The sequence below is a fragment of the Myiozetetes cayanensis genome, unplaced genomic scaffold, assembly GCF_022539395.1.
Source record: "Myiozetetes cayanensis isolate MyiCay16 unplaced genomic scaffold, myiCay2020 scf45, whole genome shotgun sequence".
NCBI lineage: Eukaryota > Metazoa > Chordata > Aves > Passeriformes > Tyrannidae > Myiozetetes > Myiozetetes cayanensis.
The window spans coordinates 388,804-412,618 of record NW_026087687.1 but is presented as its reverse complement, the minus strand read 5'-3'; the positions used below and the strand labels follow the sequence as shown (position 1 = coordinate 412,618).

General features: G+C 60.5%; 1 protein-coding gene and 1 long non-coding RNA gene across 14 annotated transcripts in view; both read left to right on the top strand.

The window, feature by feature from the left end:
• DTNB (dystrobrevin beta) overlaps positions 1 to 13,863 on the top strand; it is a 140,553-nt gene extending 126,690 nt beyond the window's left edge. For 10 of the 12 annotated variants that reach the window (XR_007630745.1, XM_050330863.1, XM_050330861.1 and 7 more), the window contains 4 exons: positions 3,017 to 3,106; positions 6,461 to 6,514; positions 10,288 to 10,322; positions 12,821 to 13,863. Coding sequence is in view for 10 of the 12 variants with exons in the window: in XM_050330863.1 (XP_050186820.1) it covers positions 3,017 to 3,106; positions 6,461 to 6,514; positions 10,288 to 10,292 (149 nt within the window). In the remaining 2 variants the exon portion in view is untranslated. The remainder of the gene's footprint in view (positions 1 to 3,016; positions 3,107 to 6,460; positions 6,515 to 10,287; positions 10,323 to 12,820) is intronic. The other 2 variants (XR_007630746.1, XM_050330864.1) reach the window with 1 other exon arrangement.
• Positions 6,530 to 7,358, top strand: LOC126648168 (uncharacterized). Of its 2 annotated transcripts, XR_007630748.1 has the most exons (3): positions 6,530 to 6,793; positions 6,854 to 6,913; positions 6,974 to 7,358. It is a non-coding gene; the product is annotated as an uncharacterized LOC126648168 (long non-coding RNA). The 2 variants fall into 2 exon arrangements; XR_007630747.1 differs by having other exon boundaries at positions 6,854 to 7,358.
• Positions 13,864 to 23,815: the final 9,952 nt, after the last annotated feature.

Below are 23,815 nucleotides of genomic sequence, written 5' to 3'. Positions count from 1 at the left end.
CAAGGGGTGGGCAGCAATCAACAGAAGTTGGACTCAGTTCTTGGAGGTCTCTTCCAGCCTTAGTAATTCTGTGATTCTTCCTGTGGACCTCATGGTGCTTCCTGGGAAATCCCACTGGGTATCAGGAGTCGTGGCCAGTCCCATGCAGTGAACAAGAGCCTTCACCTCGATGCAGAGGTGGTTTATGTCTTTAAAAGATGACAGGTCACCTCATGTGGAGTCACGGAGCTGGAGGTGGCTTCTCATTCCTGGGAGGGAAGATTGTGAATAGAAGCATCAAATCCCTTTGTCAGATGGGTGGACTCCCTCTCCAAACAAACCAAACATGGAAATAAACCTCCCAGAACTGACACTGCATCTCCAAACCAAACAGATTTTAAATAGCAGTCTGCATTTATCAGGTGCTCAGTGGATACATCCTCCTGGAATGATCTGGAATGATCTTCCCCTTTGCCCAAATGAGCTGCTGCGAGCAGAAGGTGAGGGAAGAGGCTGTGAAATGGCAGCAGAGGAGCAGGAGTGTCAGTGAACACTTTCATTTGGTGCCAGTGAACACTCTGAACTGGTGTTAAATTGGTGCTGCAGTGAGGACCGGGAGCCCTCAGCCCTGGAGTCCTCAGCACAGCGAGCGGCCGCTGCGTGTTCACCAGAGCTCCGGCCGGTGACGGGGACGTCCTCTCCAAGATCTACAGCCCCTCTGGGAGAAGGAGGCGCCTTTTCCTCGTCCCATCGGTAGGAGCAAGCTCCTCATCTCCGAGCACTCCCAGCACCGACAGCAGAGCAGGCATTTCCAGGGAGGCAGGGTGCCAAATACCAGAGGCGAGCGCTCCATCTGTTGCTGTGGGTGGTCCAGTCGCCTCCTCTTCATCTCCACAGCAAGTTTGGTGGTGCAGCCCAGAGCTCTCCGTTGATTCCTTTGGCAGCTGCCTGTCCTTCCCCCCGTGCAGGATCCCTTTCTTTCCCCAGGACGTGAAGTGAGCAGCAGCACCGTGAGCCTGACCAGGCGCTGATCTGCTGCTCGGAGTAACGACCACGTGAGGATGGCAGGACGTGAAAATGCCGGATCTCCCCTCGTTTTCCAGCCTTCCCTGGGCATCCCTGTTTGCTCCATATCCATCTGCCTTTTCCTGGGAAGGTACAGAAGCCATGACAAGGCAAACCCCTCCCTGCAGGTCTGCAGCCACCAGAGCCTTCCTGGAGCTCCTGGCTGAAGCTGAGGTCATTAATCAAGGGCTCGTTGCTGCCTCTCCCCTAACGACACTCCTTCGTCAGGACCTGCCGATATCGCCCAGAGTGAAAACTTGTGGTTTCTCCAGGTTTTTAACACCTGACAGCCTCTCAAATATGCGCTGCAACGAACCAGGTGTTGTAGAAAACTATTCAGGGCTGGGCCGACGTGCTGCAGCCACGTCCCGGCAGCGTGGTGGGGACTGGAACAACAAATCCACGGACATCCCTCAGTGCACGGATTTTATGGGCCATTTCAACAAAAACATTGACATTATTTATGCTAACTTTTGCATATCCACCAGATTCTTATTAAATGTGACAGTGGGAGAGAGGAGCAGAAGGGAGTGAAGCTCTGGGTGCTGTTCCACCTCTTCTGTGACCTTGGAGTGGGCAGAGAAGCCAGCAGCTCATCTTTCCTCCCAGGGCACAGATCTGTGAGCTTCCCCATCAGTGTGGAAAATTCTAGAGCAGGAAACCTTTGAAGGATTGGATTCCAGTGATCTTCATCAGGCAGTTTTGAGGTTAGAAAAGTTTCCTCCATAGGTGATCTCTTGATCTTCCACTTAGTAGAGGATTACCAAGACTGGTGTTTGGAGATCACCAAGTGTGACAGTATTATCATAAAACATCCTGATGGTTTCTGGCTGCCATCAAGTTATAAAATCAATTCTGCTGTTGATCATCTCAACAAAGAAGAAAACAATCCCTTGGGAATTCTTGGATCCACTGCTGCCACCAGAAAGGTGGGCACTCCTCTCCTCATAACCACAGTGGTGGCTGATTCAGTGACTAGAAAAACTCTTCCAAGAAAAAAAAAAAAAAAGTGGTCTCCAGACTCTGTAATAAGTTTCCTGGAACGATCCTTCCGGAAAGGCAGTCTGCACAATTAGTGCTATTTCATATTAATCACGCAAAATCAGGCAAATCCGAGGCCAGTGGAGAACACAGGAAACAGGATAAAATGGCGATGTTTTCATGTAATAAAATCATTGAAAGTCCCAGTCAGGAGGGCTCCAGGGGCTGCTGCACAGAGGTGTCCAGGGGGGATCCCAGTGTTGTCCAGCTGTTTCACCAGGGGAACACCAGACCAGGCTGGTCCCAGCCCCATCCAACCTGGCCTTGAACACTTCCAGGGATGGGGCAGCCACCGCCATGATCCAAGAGGATCCCTGTGTTCCCAGCATCACAAGAGGCAACAGGCATCATCCCTCACCCATCTCTGTTGGGCAGCAGCCAGTCAGATGGTCCCGGTGCCAGTGTTGTCCCCGTGCTGGTGCTGGACATTCTGGCCCAGCCGTGGCCGTGTTTGGGTCCCTGGTGGGACAGGCAGGTCCCTCCAGCACAGGGATGTCCAGGCAGGTCGGTGTCACCGTGGGGACAGCACAGTGCCAGTCCCCCAGCTGTGTGACACTGAGGAAGGGGATTCCTTCCTCCAGCCGTGCAGGGGGGGTGACAACTCCAATAGCTTTTATCCCACTCAAACCTCAGTGATACCGAGAGTGACTCTGCCCAGAGGAGGAGCCACCCCCTGGCCCCTGTCACGGGGGGCTGTCTGTGCCCTTGTGCTGCCGTGCCACAGAGAGGAGCAGGAGGCAGAGGAATGAGGCAGAGATGGGTTGTGCCAGGGCAAATCCCCATCTCTGCTGCTTTAGTGGCACTGGGGGTGTCCCAGCACCACCCTGGGAGGACCTGGTGGGGACCAGGGAAGGCACGGTGACGTGAGGAGCTGGGGCAGTGGCAGCTGGCACAGGTGATTCCTGACTTCTGTGTGTCTGCTCTGCCCCAGGTACGAGGAGGAACCTCCGCAATGACCTGCTGGTAGCGGCCGATTCCATCACCAACACCATGTCCTCGCTGGTGAAGGAGCTGCATTCAGGTAAGATTCAGCAGCACAGGAAGAGGAGAAATGGAAGCCACAGGTTGGAGATTTTTTTGTTAAAACTAAAGCATAATCATCTGAGATTGTGTGTCTGTGTTCTCAATGAAAAATCATTTTTAGAGCCAACACCCTTGGGCCTGGGCAGTGCTGGGAATGGGCTCGATGATCTTGGAGGGCTTTCCCAACCTCAGTCATTCCATGGTTGTGTCACTGAGAACTCCAACACCTTTTGAAGAGACTTCCCATTGGTTTTATCCCTGGTGGGGAGGGCAATACCCTGTGGATACAGCCCTAGTGTTCCCACCAGTGGCACCATGGAGACAACCCCCATCCCCTCCCTGCTGCTCCCATTGATCAGAGCGTGGATCACAGCACGGAGCTGCTTTTCCAGAGCATCTCCTGGGAGAGGGGCCACCTCCCAGTCCCACTTCTGGAAGCCAGAGCCCATTAATGACACAGTCAGAAGCTGGAGCAGATTTTTGGAGTGTGTCCCCCCAAATTCCTGCTTAGTCCTGCAGTACTTGGGCAGAGGTGAGACCCTCTGCCATGAATCCTTGTCAGACACTGTAACCACATTTATAGAATGTACATGAGGCCAATTGCATCCCTTGTTATTGAACAACGATGTGGAAAGCAGAGAATTATTCCCTCTGTGCCAGGGGAGCTGAACTCCCTGGTGGGACCAGAGCAGGTCCTGCGTCACCGAGGGATGTGTCCTGTGGGCCTCGGGCCTTGTCAGCAATGGGGGTGTGACCATTTAGTGCTCCAGCAGCCTGTTCCAGGAGGAATTTCTTCATGGAAAGAGTGGTCAGGCGCTGGAAGGGACTGCTCAGGGAGGTGGTGGAGTCCTCAACCCTGGAGGTGTCCAAGGAATGACTGGACATGGCACTGGTCTGGTTGAAAAGGTGGGGATCAGTCACAGGTTGGACTTGATGATCCATGAGGGATTTTTCCAACCCAAGCGCTCCTGGGATTCTGTCCCTGGGCTGCCTTTGCTGGTAAGGAAGAAGGAAGGTGTTCTGTGTCCAGATGGACCCTCCTAGCCCCTGTTCCACCTCCCCCAGCCCTGTGCTGCACCCACACTTGTGTCTCACAATCCCCCCTCGACTCCTCGGGGTCCGTGACAGACCCCGCGAGGCTCTGCCCGTGATGGAGCCGTCACAGTGATAAACAGGGCTGATGTTTCACTGCCCAGCAGTAAATTCCCCCTCTCCAGCCCCGTGTCCTGGCTGTGGAGGCAGCTGGGAGTTAATAAAGTTGTCCATGGTTGACAGCAGCACCGCCAGTGCCGTGGCAGGGCCGCCTGTTCCTCCCATAAATCACCTCAGCGCTTCCCCCGCGGCTGAAACACGGAGAACAAACCCCTGCCCAGAGCAGGGTCTGCAGCCTTTGATTTTTTTGTTTTCCATAGCAGAGCAGGTGTTGTAGAATCATGGAATTGTGGGATATCCTGAGTTGGGCCCCCAAGGATCATCCAGTCCAACCCCTGGCCCTGCACAGACACCCCAGCAATCCCCCCCATCCCTCAGAGCGTTGTCCAAACCCTCCCTGAGCTCTGGCAGCCTCGTGGCCGTGCCCATTCCCTGGGCAGCCTGTTCAGTGCCCAAACACCCTCTGGGAGAGGAACCTTTTCCTTAAATCCAGCCTAAACCTCCCTGACACAGCTCCAGCTGTTCCCTTGGGTCCTGTCACCGGCCCCCAGCCGTGTCAGGGATGTGCAAAGCCGTGTGGATCACAAGGGGGTGAGAATGGAGTGAAAATGGAGGTACTGGCAGGCTCCAGCTCGAGGAGAGGCAGAGACCAAGGAAGGCTCCCCTGAAATGTCTGAGATGGTTGTGTAAATTAGGAAAAGCATGAGTTATCCTCAGCTGACAGAGCCAGCGGGATTTCACACATCCTGTCCCGGAGGTGAGCTGTGGGAACAGACACCTCCCCCGGCCCAGCTCCCCCGTGCAGCCACAGGAGGGGTGTGGGGAGGGTCTGGGAGGCACCAGTGCCTGCACCTCCCACCCTCTGTGTGCCTCTGGTGCCTCTGCTCCAGCCCAGGGAACAGATTCCCTTGGAAGGGGGACACTGCAGTGTCACCCCGTCCTTGGGAGGCTTCCCGGGATGTTTTGATGGGCCTCTCCTGCCTTCTCCTGCAGTGATGTCAGGGCAGGGTCAGGCTGGATCCTAGGGAAAGGCTCTTCTCCCAGAGGGTGGTTGGCACCGAACAGGCTGCCCAGGGAATGGGCACAGCCCCAAAGCTCAGGGAGGGTTTGGACAATGCTCTGAGGGACAGGGGGGGATTGCTGGGGTGTCTGTGCAGGGCCAGGGGTTGGACTGGATGATCCTTGGAGATTCTGTGATTCTGTGACAGAATCCTGGAGTCACAGAATTACAGAATCACAAAATCACTGAGGTTGAAGATCTCCAAGACCCTCAAGTCCAGCTGTTCCCCCAGCACTGCCAAGGCCATCACTAACCCATGTCCTCAAGGGCCACTCAATAATCCACACAGTAATCTCATGCTGCCTGTGCTTCTGAGGGAACACTGATCCCATTTTTACTCTGTCTGAACCTAAAGACCCAGGGTGCTGGTCTTCACGTAGGAGGCAAGTCCAAGACCCAACGCTGAGCTCCAGGTCACACTTCTGGTTATTCCAAGTGCATTTGGTTTTGTCCCTGCTCTCCTTGGCTCCCACATTAAGGACCCCCTGCAGCCACTGCCGAGTGGGCGTGGGCTGTGTGACCCCTGTGTTTCACCATCCTGCTCTCAAAGCCACAAAGGACATGTTTATCAGGTCCCTTGGACCAGGTGCGTTGCAAACACCTCCAGTTCTCCAGCTGTGCCTCTCACTGGAGGGTTTCTCCCTTTCTTTGCTCTGTGTGTGGAGGCAGAAGCGACATCTCCCTCAGGACAACCATCACCTGTTTGCACAGGTCTCATTGAAGCAAGATAAGAGCCACAGCTGGGGCAGAATGTGACCTCCTGCTGCCACTCTGCTGTGCAAATACAGGCCTGGCCAGAAACTCACTCTGCTTATCCCCAGTTAAACACAACAAACCCCCAGCTCTCACCAGGAAACCAGTGAAATCCAGGAGGAATTCCTTCCTGGAAAGGGTTGTCAGGCACTGTAAGGGGCTGTCCAAGGAGGTGGTGGAGTCCCCATCCCTGGAGGGACTTTAAAGGCATGTGGATGTGGCGCGTGGGGACGTGGGTTAGTGGTGGCCTGGCAGTGCTGGGGGATGGTTGGACTCAGTGGTCTGGGACGGCTTTTCCAACCCAAACAATTCCAATTCCATGATTCTCTCTCTTCTCTCACCCACCTGTCTCCTGTCAGCTTTTTTTCTTTTCTTTTTCTCCTGAAGCAGAGGAAGAAGACGAAGAAGAAACAGGGAAGCTGCAGAATGGGAAGGACCGAGGTGAGGGGACAGACGTGTCTCAGAGCTGGGAAGTGTTTTGCGACTTGCTCCTCTGTGTGTTCACCATCTCTGGAGCCCCACCAGGAGCTCTGGGTGCAGGTGGATGGCTCTGGATGCAAGTGGATGGCTCCAAATGCAGGTGGATGGCTCCAGGTGCAGGTGGATGGCTCTGGATGAGTGTGGATGGCTCTGGATGCAGGTGGATGGCTCTGAATGCAGGTGGATGGCTCTGGATGAGTGTGGATGGCTCTGGATGAGTGTGGATGGCTCTGGGTGCAGGTGGATGACTCTGGATGAGTGTGGATGGCTCCGGGTGCAGGAGGATGGCTCTGGGTGCAGGTGGATGGCTCTGGATGTGTGTGGATGGCTCTGGATGTGTGTGGATGGCTCTGGGTGCAGGTGGATGGCTCTGGGTGCAGGTGGATGGCTCTGGATGCAGGTGGATGGCTCTGAATGCAGGTGGATGGCTCTGGATGTGTGTGGATGGCTCTGGATGCAGGTGGATGGCTCCAGGTGCAGGTGGATGGCTCTGAATGCAGGTGGATGGCTCTGGATGCAGAATGGATGGCTCTGGATGAGTGTGGATGGCTCTGGATGCAGGAGGATGGCTCTGAATGCAGGTGGATGGCTCTGGATGCAGGTGGATGGCTCTGGATGCAGGTGGATGGCTCTGGATGCAGGTGGATGGCTCTGGGTGCAGGTGGCTCCAGGTGAAGGACCCCCATGCCACAGGTTTTCCTGCCAGCTCCAGTCACTGTCCCTCTCTCCAACATCTGCCACGGGGTGATGTCACGGCCACGGTCCCTTTGCTGTGTGTGTTCAGCTTTCAGGGATGTTTTTCTTCCAGCAAAGGTCACACACAGAAATGTGTGAGAGGAGGAGGAGGAACTGCTCTGGGTGCTGTGGGAAATCCAGCTCAGGTGGATGGATCAGACAAAACCCAAAGTGTGGGGGGTGTCACCAGTGAAGTGTCTGAGTGGTGAGACCATCACCTGCCCAGCCCCTGCCCTCAGTGACCTTGGCTGGCCAAGTGTCCAGAGCCCCTGTGCCAATGGCCATCCCACGTGGGCAGTGCCATCAGCGTCACAGGAGGTCCCTGTCGCCCCTCTCTCCCTGGTCTCCACATTAATCCCCCCAGACCTTATCTCCGGTGCCAGTGAATCCACGGCACATCCTACAGGAGTTATTCCAGCTGGAAGTGATCGTGGTGGCCTCAGGATTTTCAGACCCCCGTGCAGGGTGGGGGTGGAGGGGGATCTGCCGGGCTCTGCTCCCCACCTCGTGCTCCACAGAGCTCCTCCTGGGCCGTCCCGGGGCCGGGACCTCGCTCAGGGCTCCTTTGGCTTCTGCTTTCCATGTTCCAGACCCAAACACGAGGAGCAGACTTGGCGGGGTTTGAATCAGCCCAGGCATTTGTCTGGCTTGAGCCAAACCTAATTCCAGCGTCAACAAACTGGGACTTTTTAGCCTTATTTTGTTACAGGCACACACATTTCCCTCTGGCTGTGCTGAGCCAGCACATCTCACGTTTCTCCAAAAAGGAGCTCGTTTTCCTGAGCTTTCCCATCCAGTGAGTTCTGCAAAGCACCCAGGTGTTTGGAAGCTCTCTGTTCCTTTGCCCACCAGTATTTTGGTATGAAGGAGCACTTGGTAGGAAGCCTGGTTTTGGCTAAGACAGGAGTTTCCAAAGCAGAATCTCCTTGGCTCCAAGTCACAGGACCCTCTTTGCCCCAGAACATTCCTCCCCAGTGGAATATTTTAGATGCTTACCAGATGACCCATCTGGTTTTTCCAAATATGCATTGCATCTTGCATGGGAAACAGGGGAAGGGGGATTCTGAGGAGCTGGAATATGATGTATGGGAGCAGAGATGTAACACAAACCACGCCGTTACTCATCGGAGTCGGGGAGGGACGGCTGGGATGTGTGTCCAAAAGCAGAGCTGGATCCAAAAGCCTCCGTGTGGAATGTAAATATTCTCTCTGCCAGGGAAAAAGTGATTTCTTAATGTCCCAGAGTCAGTGAGGTAAAATCTGGCAGGGAAATAGAGGAATAATCAATATGTAAGTGCGGCCCTTCAGCGTGGGCACCGTGGGGGCTGCTCCAGACCCCGTGGTGAGGGTCTCAGTGTCTGGCAGCTCACAGATCCCCCAGCTCCTACAGACACGGACAAGGGACATGCTGGTCCTCACGGGAACTCCGCTGTGATGGGGTTCAGAGAATATTCATGGAATGGTTTGGGTGGGAAGGGACCTTAAAGCTCATCCAATTCCAACCCCTGCCATGGGCAGGGACACCTCCCACCAGCCCAGGTTGCTCCAAGCCCAGTCCAGCCTGGCCTTGGACACTTCCAGGGATGGGGCAGCCACAGCTTCGCTGGAACCTGTGCAGGGCCTCACAGGGAAGAATTTCTTTCTGATCTCCAATCCAAACTGATCCTCTCTCAGTTTCAAACCATTCCTAGGGATGTCATCCCTGGGCTTCCTCAGAAGTTTCTTTGTGAAGTTATTTCCTATTTCCCTGGGTCCTGGTAATCAATCCCAGCACTCTCCTCCCTGCTGGAGACAATGACATCCCCACACTTGGTACAGCTTCAGGGGGATGAAATCATCCGGGAGGCCTCCAAGTTGGCTCCACGGCTTGTGGTTGGGATCGCAGACCCAGCAGACGTCCGTGAGACGTCTCCAGAGACGCCCACGAGTTTTCCAGGCTCAGAAGAGCACAGCTGGGAGCTGGCAAAGCCACCTCAGCCTCAGTGTTCCCCCAGCCTGGAACCTGGCATTGCGTGCCCATGTGTTCACCTCTGCCGGGTGTCACTCCAGGTGGGACAGTGGCTCTGCCAGGGCTGTCCTGCAGTCCCTGTTTGCAGCAGGGTTCTGCTGCCCTTCCTCCAGGACCACGTGCCTCTTGGTGCCCAGGGCGTGAACCCAGGACAGTGTCACCTGAGACTCTCCGTGGGAAAAGGGACTAAAGAGCTGGAATCAGCTCAAACTGCTGGGAAAGCACAGTTTGCTGCCCCATCAAATTTCTTAGAGACATCCAATTTTAAATTGGGTTTCAGCACTGGCACAGGTTGGCCAGAGAAGCTGTGGCTGCCCCTGGATCCCTGGCAGTGTCCAAGGCCAGGCTGGACGGGGCTTGGAGCACCCTGGGCTGGTGGGAGGTGTCCCTGCCCATGGCAGGGGCTGGAATGGGATGAGTTTTAAGGTCCCTTCACACCCAAACTTCTGGGATTCTGTGGAATACTCCTGCCCTGTGACAGTGATAAAGGTGACTCCTGGGGGGGCTGAGAGCACTTGGATCAAATCAATGTGTGCAAAGAACTGGTGGGAGAGACTAAAGAAAACTGAGGCAGAGTCTTCTCCAAGGTGCCGGGGGAGGGGACAGGAGGCAACAGGCACTTGGGAATTCTGTCTGGACATAAAAAGTACTTTTTTTCCCCAAGGCTGGCCAAGCACAGGTTGCTCCAAGAGGCTGTGGGGTCTCTACCCCTGGAGATCCTCAAACCTCAAGGAGAAGGTCTTGAGCAGCCTGTGGGCTGACGCTGCTCTGAGGACTGGGAATGGCCAATCCCACCCTGGCCATGCTGGGATTTCTGGGCTCTGGGGATCAGCATTTTTCCACTTGCCTTTCGGAGGGCTTGCTGTGCATCCCCAGATGTGCAGTTCTAGGGGAGTCCAGTTTGGAGAAATAAGAGATGGGGGAGTAGATTTTTCACTGTATGGGAAATAAAAGGATCCATTTCCTAACAGTGCCCTTCCCTGTGTTGCAGGTTAGAAGGGCAGCCGAGGCTGGACAGCAATTCAGGTAAGGATGGATGGATTTCTCTTCCCACCTCCAGCAGTGCATAGGACTGAGCTCCTGTCAACTTCCTGCTCCCATCCTTCCCCTCCTGTTTCTACACCAGGAACAGTCCCACCTGCCCATCACTCTGCAATGTTCAAAAGGGTGTTTTTCATAAATCCCAGAAAGGTTTGGGTTGGAAGGGACTTAAAGCTCATCCCATTCCTCCCCCTGCCATGGGCAGGGACACCTCCCACCAGCCCAGGTTGCTCCAAGCCCCGTCCAGCCTGGCCTTGGACACTGCCAGGGATCCAGGGACAGCCACAGCTTCTCTGCCTAACCTGTGCCAGGGCCTGCCCACCCTCACCAGCCAACAATTCCTTCCCAATCTCCCCTCTCTCCCTGCCCTCTGGCAGTGGGAAGCCATTCCCTGTGTCCTGTCCCTCCATGCCTTGTCCCCAGTCCCTCTCCAGCTCTTCTGGAGCCCCTTCAGGCTCTGGAAGGGGCTCCAAGGTCTCCCCAAAGTGGGAAAACACTGTTACCCTCAGTGGGAGCAGCGTTGTCCCCCATTTTGTTGGTGTCACTTCCATAGCGAGAGGTCTCGGCAGGGATGTGGGACCCGTGGTGATGGACACTGTCCAGATGTACCACAACCACCACCTCCACCCTCAGAAAGCCGGGGCTTTAAGTCATAACAAGGCCCAACAGATGGACAGACAGACAAGTGGATCCGAGGGCGGGAGGGGGAGGGAGCTCTGTGTGACAAGTGTGACAATGTCGCCACAGACCTGAACCAGATCCTTATCTCCCCCACCTGAAACGCTCCTAGGAGGGCACTGCTCAGGTTTCCACACTCCCTGGATGTTTGCCACAATTCCCATCACTCCCCATTCCCCCTGGGAAGCAGGGTCCTGGCACAAAACCTACCATGGGTGCACCTGTCATTGGCCAGAAAGGGACAGGGACAGGGGCAGGGGCAGGAGGGGACCTTCCTCTGGGACCTTTTCCCTCACACTGGAGGTTGGGTGGTTGTAGGAACCAAGGAGGAGAAGGTCTCTTATCTGTAACTGAGCCCCAGCCCCTGTGGTCATGGCCCAGGAGAATCAGTGATGGATCCAACCACAATTTAGGATAAACCCACCACCAGTTCCCACCAGTGTCCTGTGCAGGCAACTGGCAAAGGAGAAAAAAGGGATTTGCCCTTCCTGTCTCCCAGCCATTTCAGGAGCGGAAGGAGAGAACCCCAGAGGGGCTTGGGAGCCTTTTGACAGTTTTTGCATTAGAAATTCAAGTCCTGCCTCATCTGGGAAACAATCTGGTAACTCAAGAAGGAGTGAAATTATAGCGTTGGAGGGGGAGCCAGCACGGGTAGCTGGTTGGGCCAGCAGAGTGTGGCTTTTCTTCACGTCCCTCTACCCTGAGGGCTCTGCAGAAAGGGATGTCTGAGCCCCTGTCACCCCTCGGCACTGATGTGGAGATGAGGAGCTCCTGCCCCCCCCAGAGCCCAGCAGGGCCTCCAGCACCTCCAAGGAGCAGCTGACAAGCTCTGAATTAGAGACCACTGAGGAAATGAGAGAGGGGAACCACTTTCAGGCTTCTTTATCCTCCAGAAAGAATGAAAAAGGACAAAAAAGCTAAAACAGCCCTTTAAACTGTGGTGGCTCTTCCACCTGAAAGAATTTCTCCCTGGAAAGGGTGGTCAGGCACTGGCAGGGGCTGCCCAGGGAGGTTTGGAGTCCCCAGCCCTGGAGGTGTCCCAGGCAGGCCTGGAGTGGCACTCAGTGCTCTGGGCTGGGGGACAGGGTGGGGATGGGGCATGGGGGGGATCCATGGGCTGGGAGGGCTTTTCCAGCCTCAGTGATCCTGGAATTCTCCGATTCCTCAGGTTCCTCCCAGTCCTGTGTGTCCAGCTGTCAGGGACTTAGGAGTTCATGTGTCCTGGGTTCTCTGAGGTCTGAGGACGAGGAGCTCTGGGGTCAGCGGGACTCTCGTGGGTGCCACAGGTTGGGTCTGCCCTGAGCTTTCCAGGGGTGGCCCCAGGGGTGCACAGAAAGTTCAGGAGGTCATAGAGTCATGGAATCACTGAGGTTGGAAAAGCTCTGACACCACTGAGCCCAACCATTCCCCAGCACTGCCAAGGCTACCACTAACCCCTGTCCCCAGGTGCCACATCCACATGGCTTTTAAATCCTGCCAGAGATGGGGACTCCAACCTTGCCCTGGGCAGCTGTGCCAGGGTTGGACAGCCCTTTCCAGGAAGGAATTGTTCCCGATATCCAACCTGCCCCTCCCCTGGCACAGCTGGAGGCCGTTCCCTCTCCTCCTGTCCCTGTTCCCTGGGAGCAGAGCCCGACCTCTCCAGCTCCCCCCTCCTGTCAGGGAGTTGCAGAGAGTGAGAAGGTCCCCCCTGAGCCTCCTTTTGCCCAGGTCCCAGCAGGGACACGTGGCTCTGGCTCTGCCCCGCGGGGCTGGGCTGGAGCTCTGCTCTCTGTGGATCCTGACGGGTGTTTCTGGTGCCGCAGGCACGGAGGTTGCGCTTGCGATCGAGGGACGTCTGCCACCCGTGGGAAGAGGCACGTGCCAGCCCATCCATCACCATCGTGCAACTGTGACCGATCTCCACCACCTGCTGCCAACACAGCTCTCCCAAAGCCACCTGGAGGGCTCTCCCAGAACCACCCGGGGGGCTCTCCCCAAAACACCCGGAGGACTCTCCGCGGGCACCTGCCCTTAGGCCATTGCATGTTCCCTCGGTGTGTTTCCCAGCGATGACCACACCATGTCCCACCCGGCTCAGCGAGTCATGGGAGGCTTAAAAAAAAACAAACAAAAAAAAAAGCAAGCTGAAAGGAAACTGCTGGTGGCTGTTCCCGCTCCGTGTGCGGCTCCGTTCCTATCTCCTCCCAGACGGTGCCACCGTCACGTCACACGCGGGCCCTTCCTCCTTGTGCGTGTGGAAAAAGGAGTGCAGACCCTCCTGGGGTCCCTCCTGCGTGGCATGAAGGGGATTCTCTCTCAAAAACCCACCTTCTGACACGCTGGAGTCAGGTGTGGGGTGTGTCCTCCTGGGGGTGGGTGCAGGTGACGGGGTGTCCAACCAGGGGGGCTGTGATGGTGAAAAGCTCTCCCATCCTGAGCAGGGAATCTGGGGAGGAGCACGGCCAGGCTGAGAGCTGCACCTCCACTCCCAGCATCAGGAGTTGGGTCCAGTTTTGGTTAAAATCAAAGGAAATAATGGAGAGGGGGGTGGCAGATCCCCTCTGACCTGCGCTGGGCTCCTCTTCCATCACTGGTTCCCAAATCATGGCCACCAGTCCCAGTCATGGGTGGTTTTCAGCATTTTTTTTCCCCGTGGTGCTTAGGAATGTTATTTTTAGTGGAAGGAGCCGAGGGCCCTGATGCATCTATAAATATTTATGGAGGGTGATGGATGGAAGGGAGCGACAAACCCTGGGAGCGCCCTCGGCTCTGCCGCTCCCTGCACCGACCCGGGGCCCACGGGAATGCACTCACTGGGTCCCTCCAGCCCACAGGAGAGGGGGAATAAACACCCATGGTGGCCACAGGTTTGGCTGGGTGTAAATATTGGGAATGAGCTGCCAAGGAGGGAAGGGGAGCGATGAGAACCTGGAATGGCACAGTCAAGTCAAGCAGGGATGGGAATGGGGACAGGGAAAGGGATGGGGATGGGAACAGTGATGGGGGACAGGGACAGGGATAGGGATGGGGATGGAGATGGGGACAGAGGATGAGAAGGGAGTTGGGGACAGGAATGTGAATGAAGATGAGGATGGGGACAGGGACAAGTCCTGCAGCATCCTTAGCTGTGGCTATGGGCAGATCCAAGCACCAAAACTAGGGATGTTTTGCCAGTGGCCCTGCCGGGGTGGTGACAGGCATCAGGAGCTGGGGATGTCACAGCTGCACAGGGGTTGGAGTCCTCCCACTGCCAGATGGAGGGCTCACACTGGCAGCACCCACCGGATTGGGATTGCCAGGGAATGTTGCAATTCCCTGGGGCAAAACCCACCTGAAGGAAAGCGCACCTTAAAACATTTTCCCATGGGAATTCCCCGGGGCAGAGCCATGTCCTTGCACTGGTGTCCCCCATCTGGTGCTGGGGTTAATGCCAGGAGAGGGACACCTCCCTTCCCATGTGGCAGGGAATAGGGATGGGAGCCACGTGGGGCCCCTCACCAGCTGGTCAGTTGGTGCCATGCACAAGGACAGCGGTGGCCTTGGCTGCTCGTGCCATCCTGGGCACAGACGTGCTCGAAGGCTCTGTGGATCCCCAAGGCCCGGCCGTGCCCCTGCAGCCCGAGCGTCCCTGGGGGTTGCACCAAGCTGCAGTGCCGTTCCCTATTCCTGTGGGCACGGAGGAGCGCGGGAGCGAGGGGGATTGTCCCTGGGAGGGGATTGTCCCTGGGAGGGGGATTGTCCCTGGGAGGGGGATTGTCCCTGGGAGCAGCTGGCGAAGCTGCGCCGGAGCCGATGCCATAAGCGCGGGGAACGTCTCCAAGAGCAGCCTGTGAGCAGGGAGCCATGTTCTGTCATCCGCCAAATATTTAATAAATCCATCTTCTCCCTGCGGGGTGTCTTGTCCCTTCGCCATGTGGGAAAGGCAGGGATCTGATGAAAAAGGGAAAGAAGGGAAGCGCCTGCTCGGAGGCAGGAGCAGCTGCCGGCGCTGTGCCTGGGGCCGCGCGGCAGAGCCGGAGATTCCCGCATTGGTCATGGCTGCAGGGAGCGCACAGAGCTGCCAGTGTTCGGGCCCTCGGCACGGCGCCACAGCTGCCCTGCCGCCAGATGTGCCCCCACCGCACGCCCCACACATCTGGCGGCTGCAGGACGGGCTCGGGGGGCGTCGAGGTGGCAGCACCCACAGCAGAGCCCCTGGCCCCTCACCAGAGACTCCCCACGGGTGCTGGGTCGGTTCAGCGCCGCTCCCTCCAATGCAGGGCCAGTGACAGCAGAAGCCTCGTGCCCCGGGTTGGTGGAGGGTCACAGCTGGCACCAGCTCTCCCAGGGGATGCCCAGTTCCCACTGCCAGACCCAGCGATGATGCCGGGCAGCTGGACCCTCCCACCACCACTGCCAAGGGACCCCCTGCTCACGCCATCCCAGCAGAGCCACCGATGGAAAAACCCTACTCCCAGAATCCATGGGATCCCGGGTGCAGGTGCGTCCCCGCTGCTCCCCAGCCCCGATCTGGCACAGCGCTGCCCCTCTCCTGGTGCTCATTCGTTTTAGGGATTAGGTGCCTCGGTGGGAAAGATCCAGATCCTTTCCAGAGTCGGGGGCCTGGGGCAGCTTCGTGCTCCTCAGCCTGGCGTGAGGTGAGAGCAGGAGCGAGAAATGAGAGCTCAGGGACACCACGTGCCCGTGGACTGAGTGTCACTGCACACCCAGCTCTGCCACCGTGGCACTGGCACACTGTGGGACACCGGCACTCTGTGGAGCACTGGCATGCCCACGGGTTCTGCCTGTCCCCAGCACCGGCACCGTCCCTGCCAGAGCCCCTGTCAGCCCGTGCCCACCACCTCACCCCCGCAGGTTCCTGCCGTCACCCCCTGCCAGGGGACACGGACCCACCGCGGTTTCTGGTGAGGCCTCGGTGTGCCCCGAGCTGTCCCCGGACACAACCTCCACCCCGGGACCCCGAGCACGGCGAGGGTTCCCCCCAGCCATCCTGTGCCCCCTGCCACGGGGACGTGGGTGCAAACTCAGGAGCAGCGCGGGCTGCAGCCAAGTCCACCAGCACCACTACCCCTGTCCCTGTCCCTACCCCGTCCCCGTCCCTATCCCTCTGCTCATCCAACAAGCAATAACCCTTTCACACCTCATTAGAGCCGCAATTAACCCCGATTACCCCCAGCTGCGGGGGGGCGGGGCAGTTCCTGCTCAGCGTGAGGGGCAGCAGATGGGCTCAGCCCCACGGAGATTCCAGGGTGACCCCAAGGTCTCTACGTGCACCAAGGAGACAGCAGGGACCCCATGCGGCCCACGGAGAGCTCAAGGACCTCATGTACCCCAGGTACCCCAAACACTTCAGGAAGACTCCAGGGTCTCTGTGCACTCCAAGGACCCCTCAAGGATCCCGTGTACCCCAGGGACCCCACTGATTTGCGGGGAGGGCGAGCCCCGACCCCCGCAGCCCCCCCCCCGGGCAGCCTCCGAGGGGGGGCCACAGCTGGGGACACCCGGTGTCCCCTCACACGTGGCCGGGGGCTCGTGTCAGCGCCAGACCCCGGGGCCGGGGCTGCTCCCCGGGCTCCCCCGGCCGCTGCGGCTCCTTCCATCCCCGGATCGATGCCTGCGCTCCAGCCGCTGCTGCGCTCCTGCCCTTCATCCCAGCCCTCCTCCTCCCCTCTCCCCCACCCAGGGGAGCGCCGAGCGGGGTTATCGGTGGGCAAACACGGCGCCGGGCGGGACCCCGCGGGTGTGGCCGCAGGTGCCGGGAACCCGGCACGGAGCCTGTCCCGGCTCGGGGTGGCTGCGGCCCCTCCCCGGGGGTACCGGACCGCGCCGTGCCCACCTGCCCTCGCACCCCCGTGTGACACACGCTGTGTCCCCAGGGACAGCCACTGCCACGTGCTGCCAGTGCCAGCAGCGCTCCCGCACCCCACGGCTGCTGCGTGCCAGGGGTGGCACAAGCCCCGTGGCACTGGGGGACATGGCCCAGGGGACACTGAGTCCCTCCCGGCACCCTCCTGCCGCGGGCACGGCCGTGGGTCGGGGGGTGCGCGCCAGGGGTCGGGGCACGCGGGGTCACCCCCGGGCTGTGGGATGTGGGGACTGTCGGCCATTTCTGCTTGTGCAGGAATTCGGCGGCGATTGCATAACGAGGAGCCCTCGGAGCTGGAAACCAGGTCAGGCGGGAGCGGGGGGAGCGGGGACAGCGGGGACAGCAGGGACCGGCCACAGCTGCTCACCCTCCCCGCGCTGAGGCAGCGGGAGCTGCGCTGCGGGATCCACACGCCGGGAATGGCACCAGGACACGGCACGGCCGCCCTGCTCAACATCAGCAACTGCAGAGAGCACGGGGGTCCCTCAGGCCCTGGTGGCATCACATCTTCGTCCCTGGGATCCCTCTGGCTCTGGCGGCATCACACCTGTATCCCTTGGCATCCCTTGAGCCGCGGTGGCATCACGCCTGAGTCCCTTGGGGTCCCTCAAGGCACGGGGCCGTGCCACCTCTGTTACTTCGGGTCCCTCCAGCCACAGTGGCATCACACCTGCATCCCACCAGCTCCGTCTGGCCACGGTGGCATCATGCCTGTGTCCCTTGGGGTTTCTTGAGCCACAGTGGCATCACACCTGTGTCTCCCTGGTCACGGTGCCATCCCCTGCAGCCCTCTGTGCCCCTGTGGCCGCAGTGCCCTCACACTTGCATCCCTTGGGGTCTCCATCCCTTGGCTGGCACTGCTGCCACCCTTGTTACCTCACACCACCCCCCCAGCCCACCAGTGCCGCCGGTGACAATGCCAGCAGCATGCCATGTCCTCACACCCCGTGTCCCCAGGGCCCGTCAGAGGTGCCTGTGGCACGAAGAGTGCCACCCCCAGCGACCCGAGTGCCACCACAGCACGCTGTGCCACTGCCCGGTGTGTGACACCAGCTGTCCTCACGCCGAGGGGCCCAGCTGCTCCCCGGGCGGTGTCACTGTCACCGGCTTCATTTGGCGCCCGCCCTCCAGGCGAGATTAATTAATCCAATCCCTGTGCCCGCCCCGGAGGGACCTGCCTGTGCACGGGCAGCTGTTGCCCTGTCACCCGGCCTTGCTGCCGCTGCTCTCTCGGTGACGAGGCCGAGCTGCTGCTGGGGGTCTCGGTGGGGGGAAAAGCTGGGGTAGGGGGTGAGCAGCTGGTGCCTGGGGAGCACCAGTTCCAGTGAGAACATTCCAGCAGAGTGTTGGGGCCAGCTGGTTCCTGGTGCTGCCCCATCCATGGGACGGGTGGTCAAAAGCACAGAGGTGGGACCTGCCACCCTCCTCCAGCCACCCTGACCCCCTGGTCAGGGATTATCCCTGGGGATAATTGCGCCTGTTACCTAAAGAAGCTGCCGGGGCAGGAGCAGTTACAGAGGAGCTGGTGGTGCAGGAGAGCAGGAATGTGGGGGCAGGTGGGCACCACGCTGCCAATGTGGCCGTGGCACCATCTGAGCCCTCACGTGTCCTGGGATGGAGGGATGGGGCTGGAAAGGCTGAACACCAGTGGCTGAGCAGCTCTGAGGATGTAGGGGTTTCTCAGGGGCACAGCCTGGTGGAATCCTGCCCCTGGAGTTTGCAGGGTCAATCCTGGCCCAGCAGGACCCTCCCCATGGGATCTGGGAGGTCAATCCCAGCCCTGTGCTCTGATCTGGGGGCACCTGCCCCTTTCCAGCTGGGATCCCAGCACCCATGGGAGGCTCTTGCAGGACACCCATGAGAGCAGGCAGGGCCTATCCTTCCAGGGAATGCACCATTAATTAGCATTATTAATTAATGCCTTATTTTGCAGTGCCCCCCTGTGCACCAGGCGCCTTCCAGCACTGAGGGCGACGGGGGGCCCTGCCTGGGGGGATCCTCCTGGGACTGCAGCACAGCCAGAGCAGGAATGGGGATGCCAAAGCACAGCCAGGTACCACTGGGCCCCTCCATCCCATGACAGGGCTTGTGGCACCACCCTGGGACCCTGGGCACTCATCCAGGTGGTGCTGGATATTCCCAGGGACCCCCCAAGGTCACTCCATCCTCGGCACCTGCCAGTGCCAGCTGAGGCCCAGGCCAAGCCCAGGCTTTGGTGGACCAAAAGTATCCCTTGTGCAGGTGTTGGAGACAGCAGTGTGAGCCCCCTGAGGCTCCTCTGGCTCTTCCAGTGCTCCTCAAGAGCAGCCCTGAACCCCTGATTCCAGGGGCTTCCGAGCAGCTGGTGGGTTGTCCTGGCGGTGCCCCGGCTTTTCGCTCCCACCCCAGCTCCCATGGCACCACCAGACCCCCCTGTCAGATCCTTAAGGAGGAGTTACAAACCCCCTTCTCCAAAGACCCCCCCAATTTCCAAGGCCTCAGACCCGCTGCCGTGGATCTCTGCCTGCTGGCATCCCCCAAGTGTCTGTGCCCATCACCCGGTTTCCAGTGTCCCGAGGAGCCTCCAGCCAACACCTCACAGGGACAGGACTGAGGACACACTGATCCCCCCACTGGCCCTGGCAGCCCCCGGCCAGGGAGGATCCGGGGGGCTCCATGCACCCCCTGAGTGGGGTACCCAGTGGGAAGAAGCTCCTGGAGACATCTGGCAGTTGCCCAAGGGCTGGCAATGGCACCATGGACCGGGGGGACATGGCTGGCACAAACGTGGGGAGAAGGCATGGCTTGGCTTGGTCTGGCACGGCCTGGCTTGGCATGGCTGTTTGGCAGGGCTTGCTATGGCACGGCATGGCTTGGCTTGACATGGCACAGCCCTTGACTGCACTGGGCTTGGCTTGATCTGGCACGGTCTGGCTTGGCATGGCACGGCTTAGCTTGGCTTGGCACTGCACAGCCCTTGACTATACTTGGCTTGGCTTGGATCAGCCTGGCCTAGCACGGCTCAGCTTGGCACAGCGTGGCACAGCCCTTGACCACACTTGGCTTGGCCCAGCCTGGCTTGGCACAGAACGACTTGGCTTGGTCTGGCACGGCCTGGCTTGGCACAGCGCGGCTTGGCACGGCACGGCTTGGCACGGCTTGGCACAACATGGCTCGGAACGGCACGGCTTGTCTTAGCTTAGCAAAGCCGAGCCCGGGCGGTCTGTCCGGCCCCCGGCCCGGCCCCCCGGGCGCGGTGCAGCCGCCGTGCCCGTGCCGTGCGGTGCCGTGCGGTGCCGCGGCGGGCGCGGCCGGCGGGCTCTAGGACCGCGCGGCGGGCTCGGTGCTGCAGTGGAGGCGGCGGCGCTGCGGGAGGAGGCCTGGCCGGGCAGCGCAGCGGCGGCGGCGGCGGCTCGGCGGGGCTCGGCACGGCTCGGCGGGGCTCGGCGCCGGGCCCGCACCGGCCCAGGTAACCGGGACGCGGGACACGGGACACGGGGACACCGGGAGCGGCAGCCTCGGCCCCGCTCGGCTCGGGCACTCTCGGCTCCGCTCGGCTCCGTTCGGTTCGGTTCGGCTGCCGCGTTCGGGGGGTTCGGCTCCGGCCGGTTCGGCTCGGCCGGGGCGGCCGGCGGCGTTCGGGTGCGCCCGGCCGGGGCTCGGCTCCCTCCGGCGGGGCTTTGGGTGCCCCCGGCCGGAGTTCGGGTCCTCCCGGGGGGGTTCGGGTCCCTCCGGGGCGCTCGGCCCGGGCCGGGGCGGCCCCGGTACCGCCGCGGTGTCTCCGCCGTCCCGGGCCCGCGGCAGGAAAACAGGGCAGGACGGGGCCCGCTGGGCCCCCCCGGGCCCGCGCCGCCCCCGCCCGGCCCGGCCCGGCCCCGCTCGGCCCGGCCGTGCGGGCGGGGGTGGCGGCGCGGCCCGGCCCGGCCCCCGCGGCGCCGCCGTGTCCTTGAGCGCCGCGCGGGCGGCTGAAGGGCAGCGGGGCCCGGTGGCACTGCCGGGTGTCCCCCCGGTCCCCTCCCGGCCCGCGGTGGCACCGCCGTGTGTCCCCCCTGGCAGACGCGGGGGCCGCGGCCGCCCCTGCCCTGCCCCCGGCGGAGCCTCTCGGGGGGCCCGGCCGGACCGGCCCTGCCCAAACTTCGGGGTTTTGCACCAAAAATAGCCTCCGGGGGGGTTGAAGTGCCGCGGGACCGGGCGGAGGGGGCGGCCGGGAAGGGGCCTGGCAGGGCGCGGGGGGTGCCCATCCTGCCCGTTCCTGCCCGCTGCTTCCCGCTCCTGCCTGCTGCTGCCTCCTCCTGCCCACTCCTGCCTCCCCCAGCTCGGCCACCGCTTGCTTCCCCCTTTCCTCCCGCTTATTCCCCTTCCCACTCACTTCCCGCTTCCTGCTCGCTTCCACCTTTCTGCTCGTTTCCCCCTTCCTTCTCTGTTCCCCTTCCCTCTTCCTTCCCTCTTCCTTCTCTCATCCCCCTTCTCACTCACGTCCCACTTCCTGCTCCCTTCCCCTTTCCTGCTCGTTTCCACCTTCCTTCTCCTTCCCTTCCTACTCACTTCCCACTTCCTGCCCACTCCCCCTTCCCTTTAGCTTCCCCCTTTCCTCTGGCTTCCCATTTTCCTTTTCCTTCACCATCGCTTCCCCTTTCCTCTCGTATCCCTCTTCCCACTCGCTTCCCCCTTCCCACTCGTTTCCCCCCCACTTCCCTCCCTTCCCACTCACTTCCCACTTCCCGTTCACTCCCACTACCCTCTCCCTTTCCCTTCATTTCCCACTTCTCTGTTGCTCCCCCTTCCCTGTTGTTCCCCTTCCCCCTCACTCCCCCTTCCCTCCCGCTGCTGTTTCCTCCCCCCCTTTCCGGGGTGTTTCGCCTGCGCGAACCTGTGGGCAAATGAGATTTTCCTCTTCGCTCAGTTCCTCTTTCTGTGTTTCTGCCCTTTTGTGTGACGTTGCCGGTGTCACCGCGGGACCGGCCACGTTCCGTGCTCGCTGTGCCACACTGGGCACCCGCGTTCCAGGGAGCCCAGGAGCCCCCCATGGAGCCCCCGGAGCCGCAGGGGACGGAGTGTGGGACCTGGCCCTGCTGCTCCTGGCAGCTCCTGCTCCGGCTCCGGCCCCTCGTGCTGAGTCAGCTCCAAACTTCCCAGCGGGGCTGCTTTGGTGACACGCAGCTCTCTCGAGGAACGGTGGGATGTTGGTGCCCACCGGTGAAGCCGCAGCCCCGGTATCCCCGGTGTCCCCAGGTGTCCTGGGCTGCCCACGTGCCCGCAGTGCTGTCCAGGGTGGGCCACAGCCGGCCCCAAAATCTGGTGGCCGCAGAGCCCCGTGCTGTGCCGTGTCGTGCCGTGGCAGCCGCTCAGGGACCCTCAGGCAGTGGTTTTTGCGCAGGGAATTTTATTTCGGCACATCCCTGCCCGACGCCTTCCCACGGGCCGTGCCCTGGCGAGGTGTGGCGCCCCAAGGGAAGCGCGTGGGCTTGGCAGGTCCTGCCGGCGCGTGCCGAGGACACGCGTGTGCCAGGTGCGCTCGTGCCGCGGCGGCTGCAGCTCCGCGGGAGAAGCCGTCGGCATCGGGGCGTGCGGTTTGGTGGGATTGCTCCGGATCCCTCTCACCTCGAGGCTGCGGGTTGGTTTGGGCTCCCAGCGCGGGAGGGACCCACGGGCTTACCTGGCATCCAGGCCCGGCTGCCTGGATCCCACTTCCCTGCCGCGGGGCTCGGCACACGCCAGCACGTGCCGGCAGCGTTGGGCCCGTTCCCGCGGTTAACCGCCATTCCCAGTTCACAGCCCATCCCCAATCCTGATTTGGATCTCTCCAGCTCAGCTCCTGCCCCAGCTCAGCACCCGGCCCTGCTCCCCATCAGCCAGAGGGTCCCCGTGGGGCCCAGGGTCTGCTCGCTGGCATCACAACATCTCCCCGACTTTTTTTCCCAGTAACTGAGCACGTGGAGCTCCTGGATGCTCCTGGTGAGATGTTCCTGGTGCTCTGGCAGCTCCTTCATCATCCTGCTGGGTGATCCACACTGTCCCACCTGCAGAGAGGCACCACAGCCCAGCCCTGGGGTCTCTGACACACGTCCCTGTCCTGTCCCATCCCACCCCACCCCATGCCAGAGGCAGTTTGGTCTGCTCTTGGCCTTGCCAGCGTTCCCACACCAACAGATCCAGCTGTGGGGCTGCAGCCAGTGTTTGTGTTTAGCTGTGGTGTGGAGCGGTGCAGGGCCCTGCGCCACTCCTGGGGGTGCCATGGGGTGCCGTGTGTTGTTCTGTGGGGGGCAGCGCATCACTCCTCGGGGTGCCATGGGGTGCAGGAAATCACTCCCCAAGGTGCCATGTGGGTGCAGGGGTGCCATGCCTCATTCCCTGGGGTGCTGCGTTTGCTCTCTGCGGTGTTGTGGGGTGCAGTGGTGCCATGGGGTGCTGTGCATCACTCCTTGGGGCGCAGGGAATCCCTCCCTGGGATACTGTGCGGTGCAGTAGCGCTGTGGGGTGCAATGAATCGCGCCCTGGGGTACCATGGGGTGCAGTATGTCACTCCTTGTGGTGCCATGGGGTGCATTGGTGCCCTGGGGTGCAGTGACACCCTCCTCGGGGTGCACCGCGGGTCTGGCTCAGTGCTGCCGGCCACCCCAGGGTCCTCCCTAGTGCCAGGTCTATTTTTAGGATCACCCCAGCTCTCGCCATCACCTCATCCCCACAAAGCCCCGTACCCCGGTGGCAGTGGCTCCCAGAGCTGTGGCACATGTGTCCGGGCACTCCCCACCACGTGCCCCCCGCAGCAGCCAAACATTTCACCGCTAAATTACAACCCCGGGGATGAGGTCACGGCCACGGTGGTTTCGGCACAACCATCTGTCAGAGGCAAAATTTCGGGCCCGGGGACGCCCACTCTGTTCCCGGCCCCCTGCCAGCAGCACCCACGCCGCGGGGGGCTTGGGGGGCACCCTGCCGTGAGTCAGGGGTGGGGGCGCAGGGGGTGGGGGTG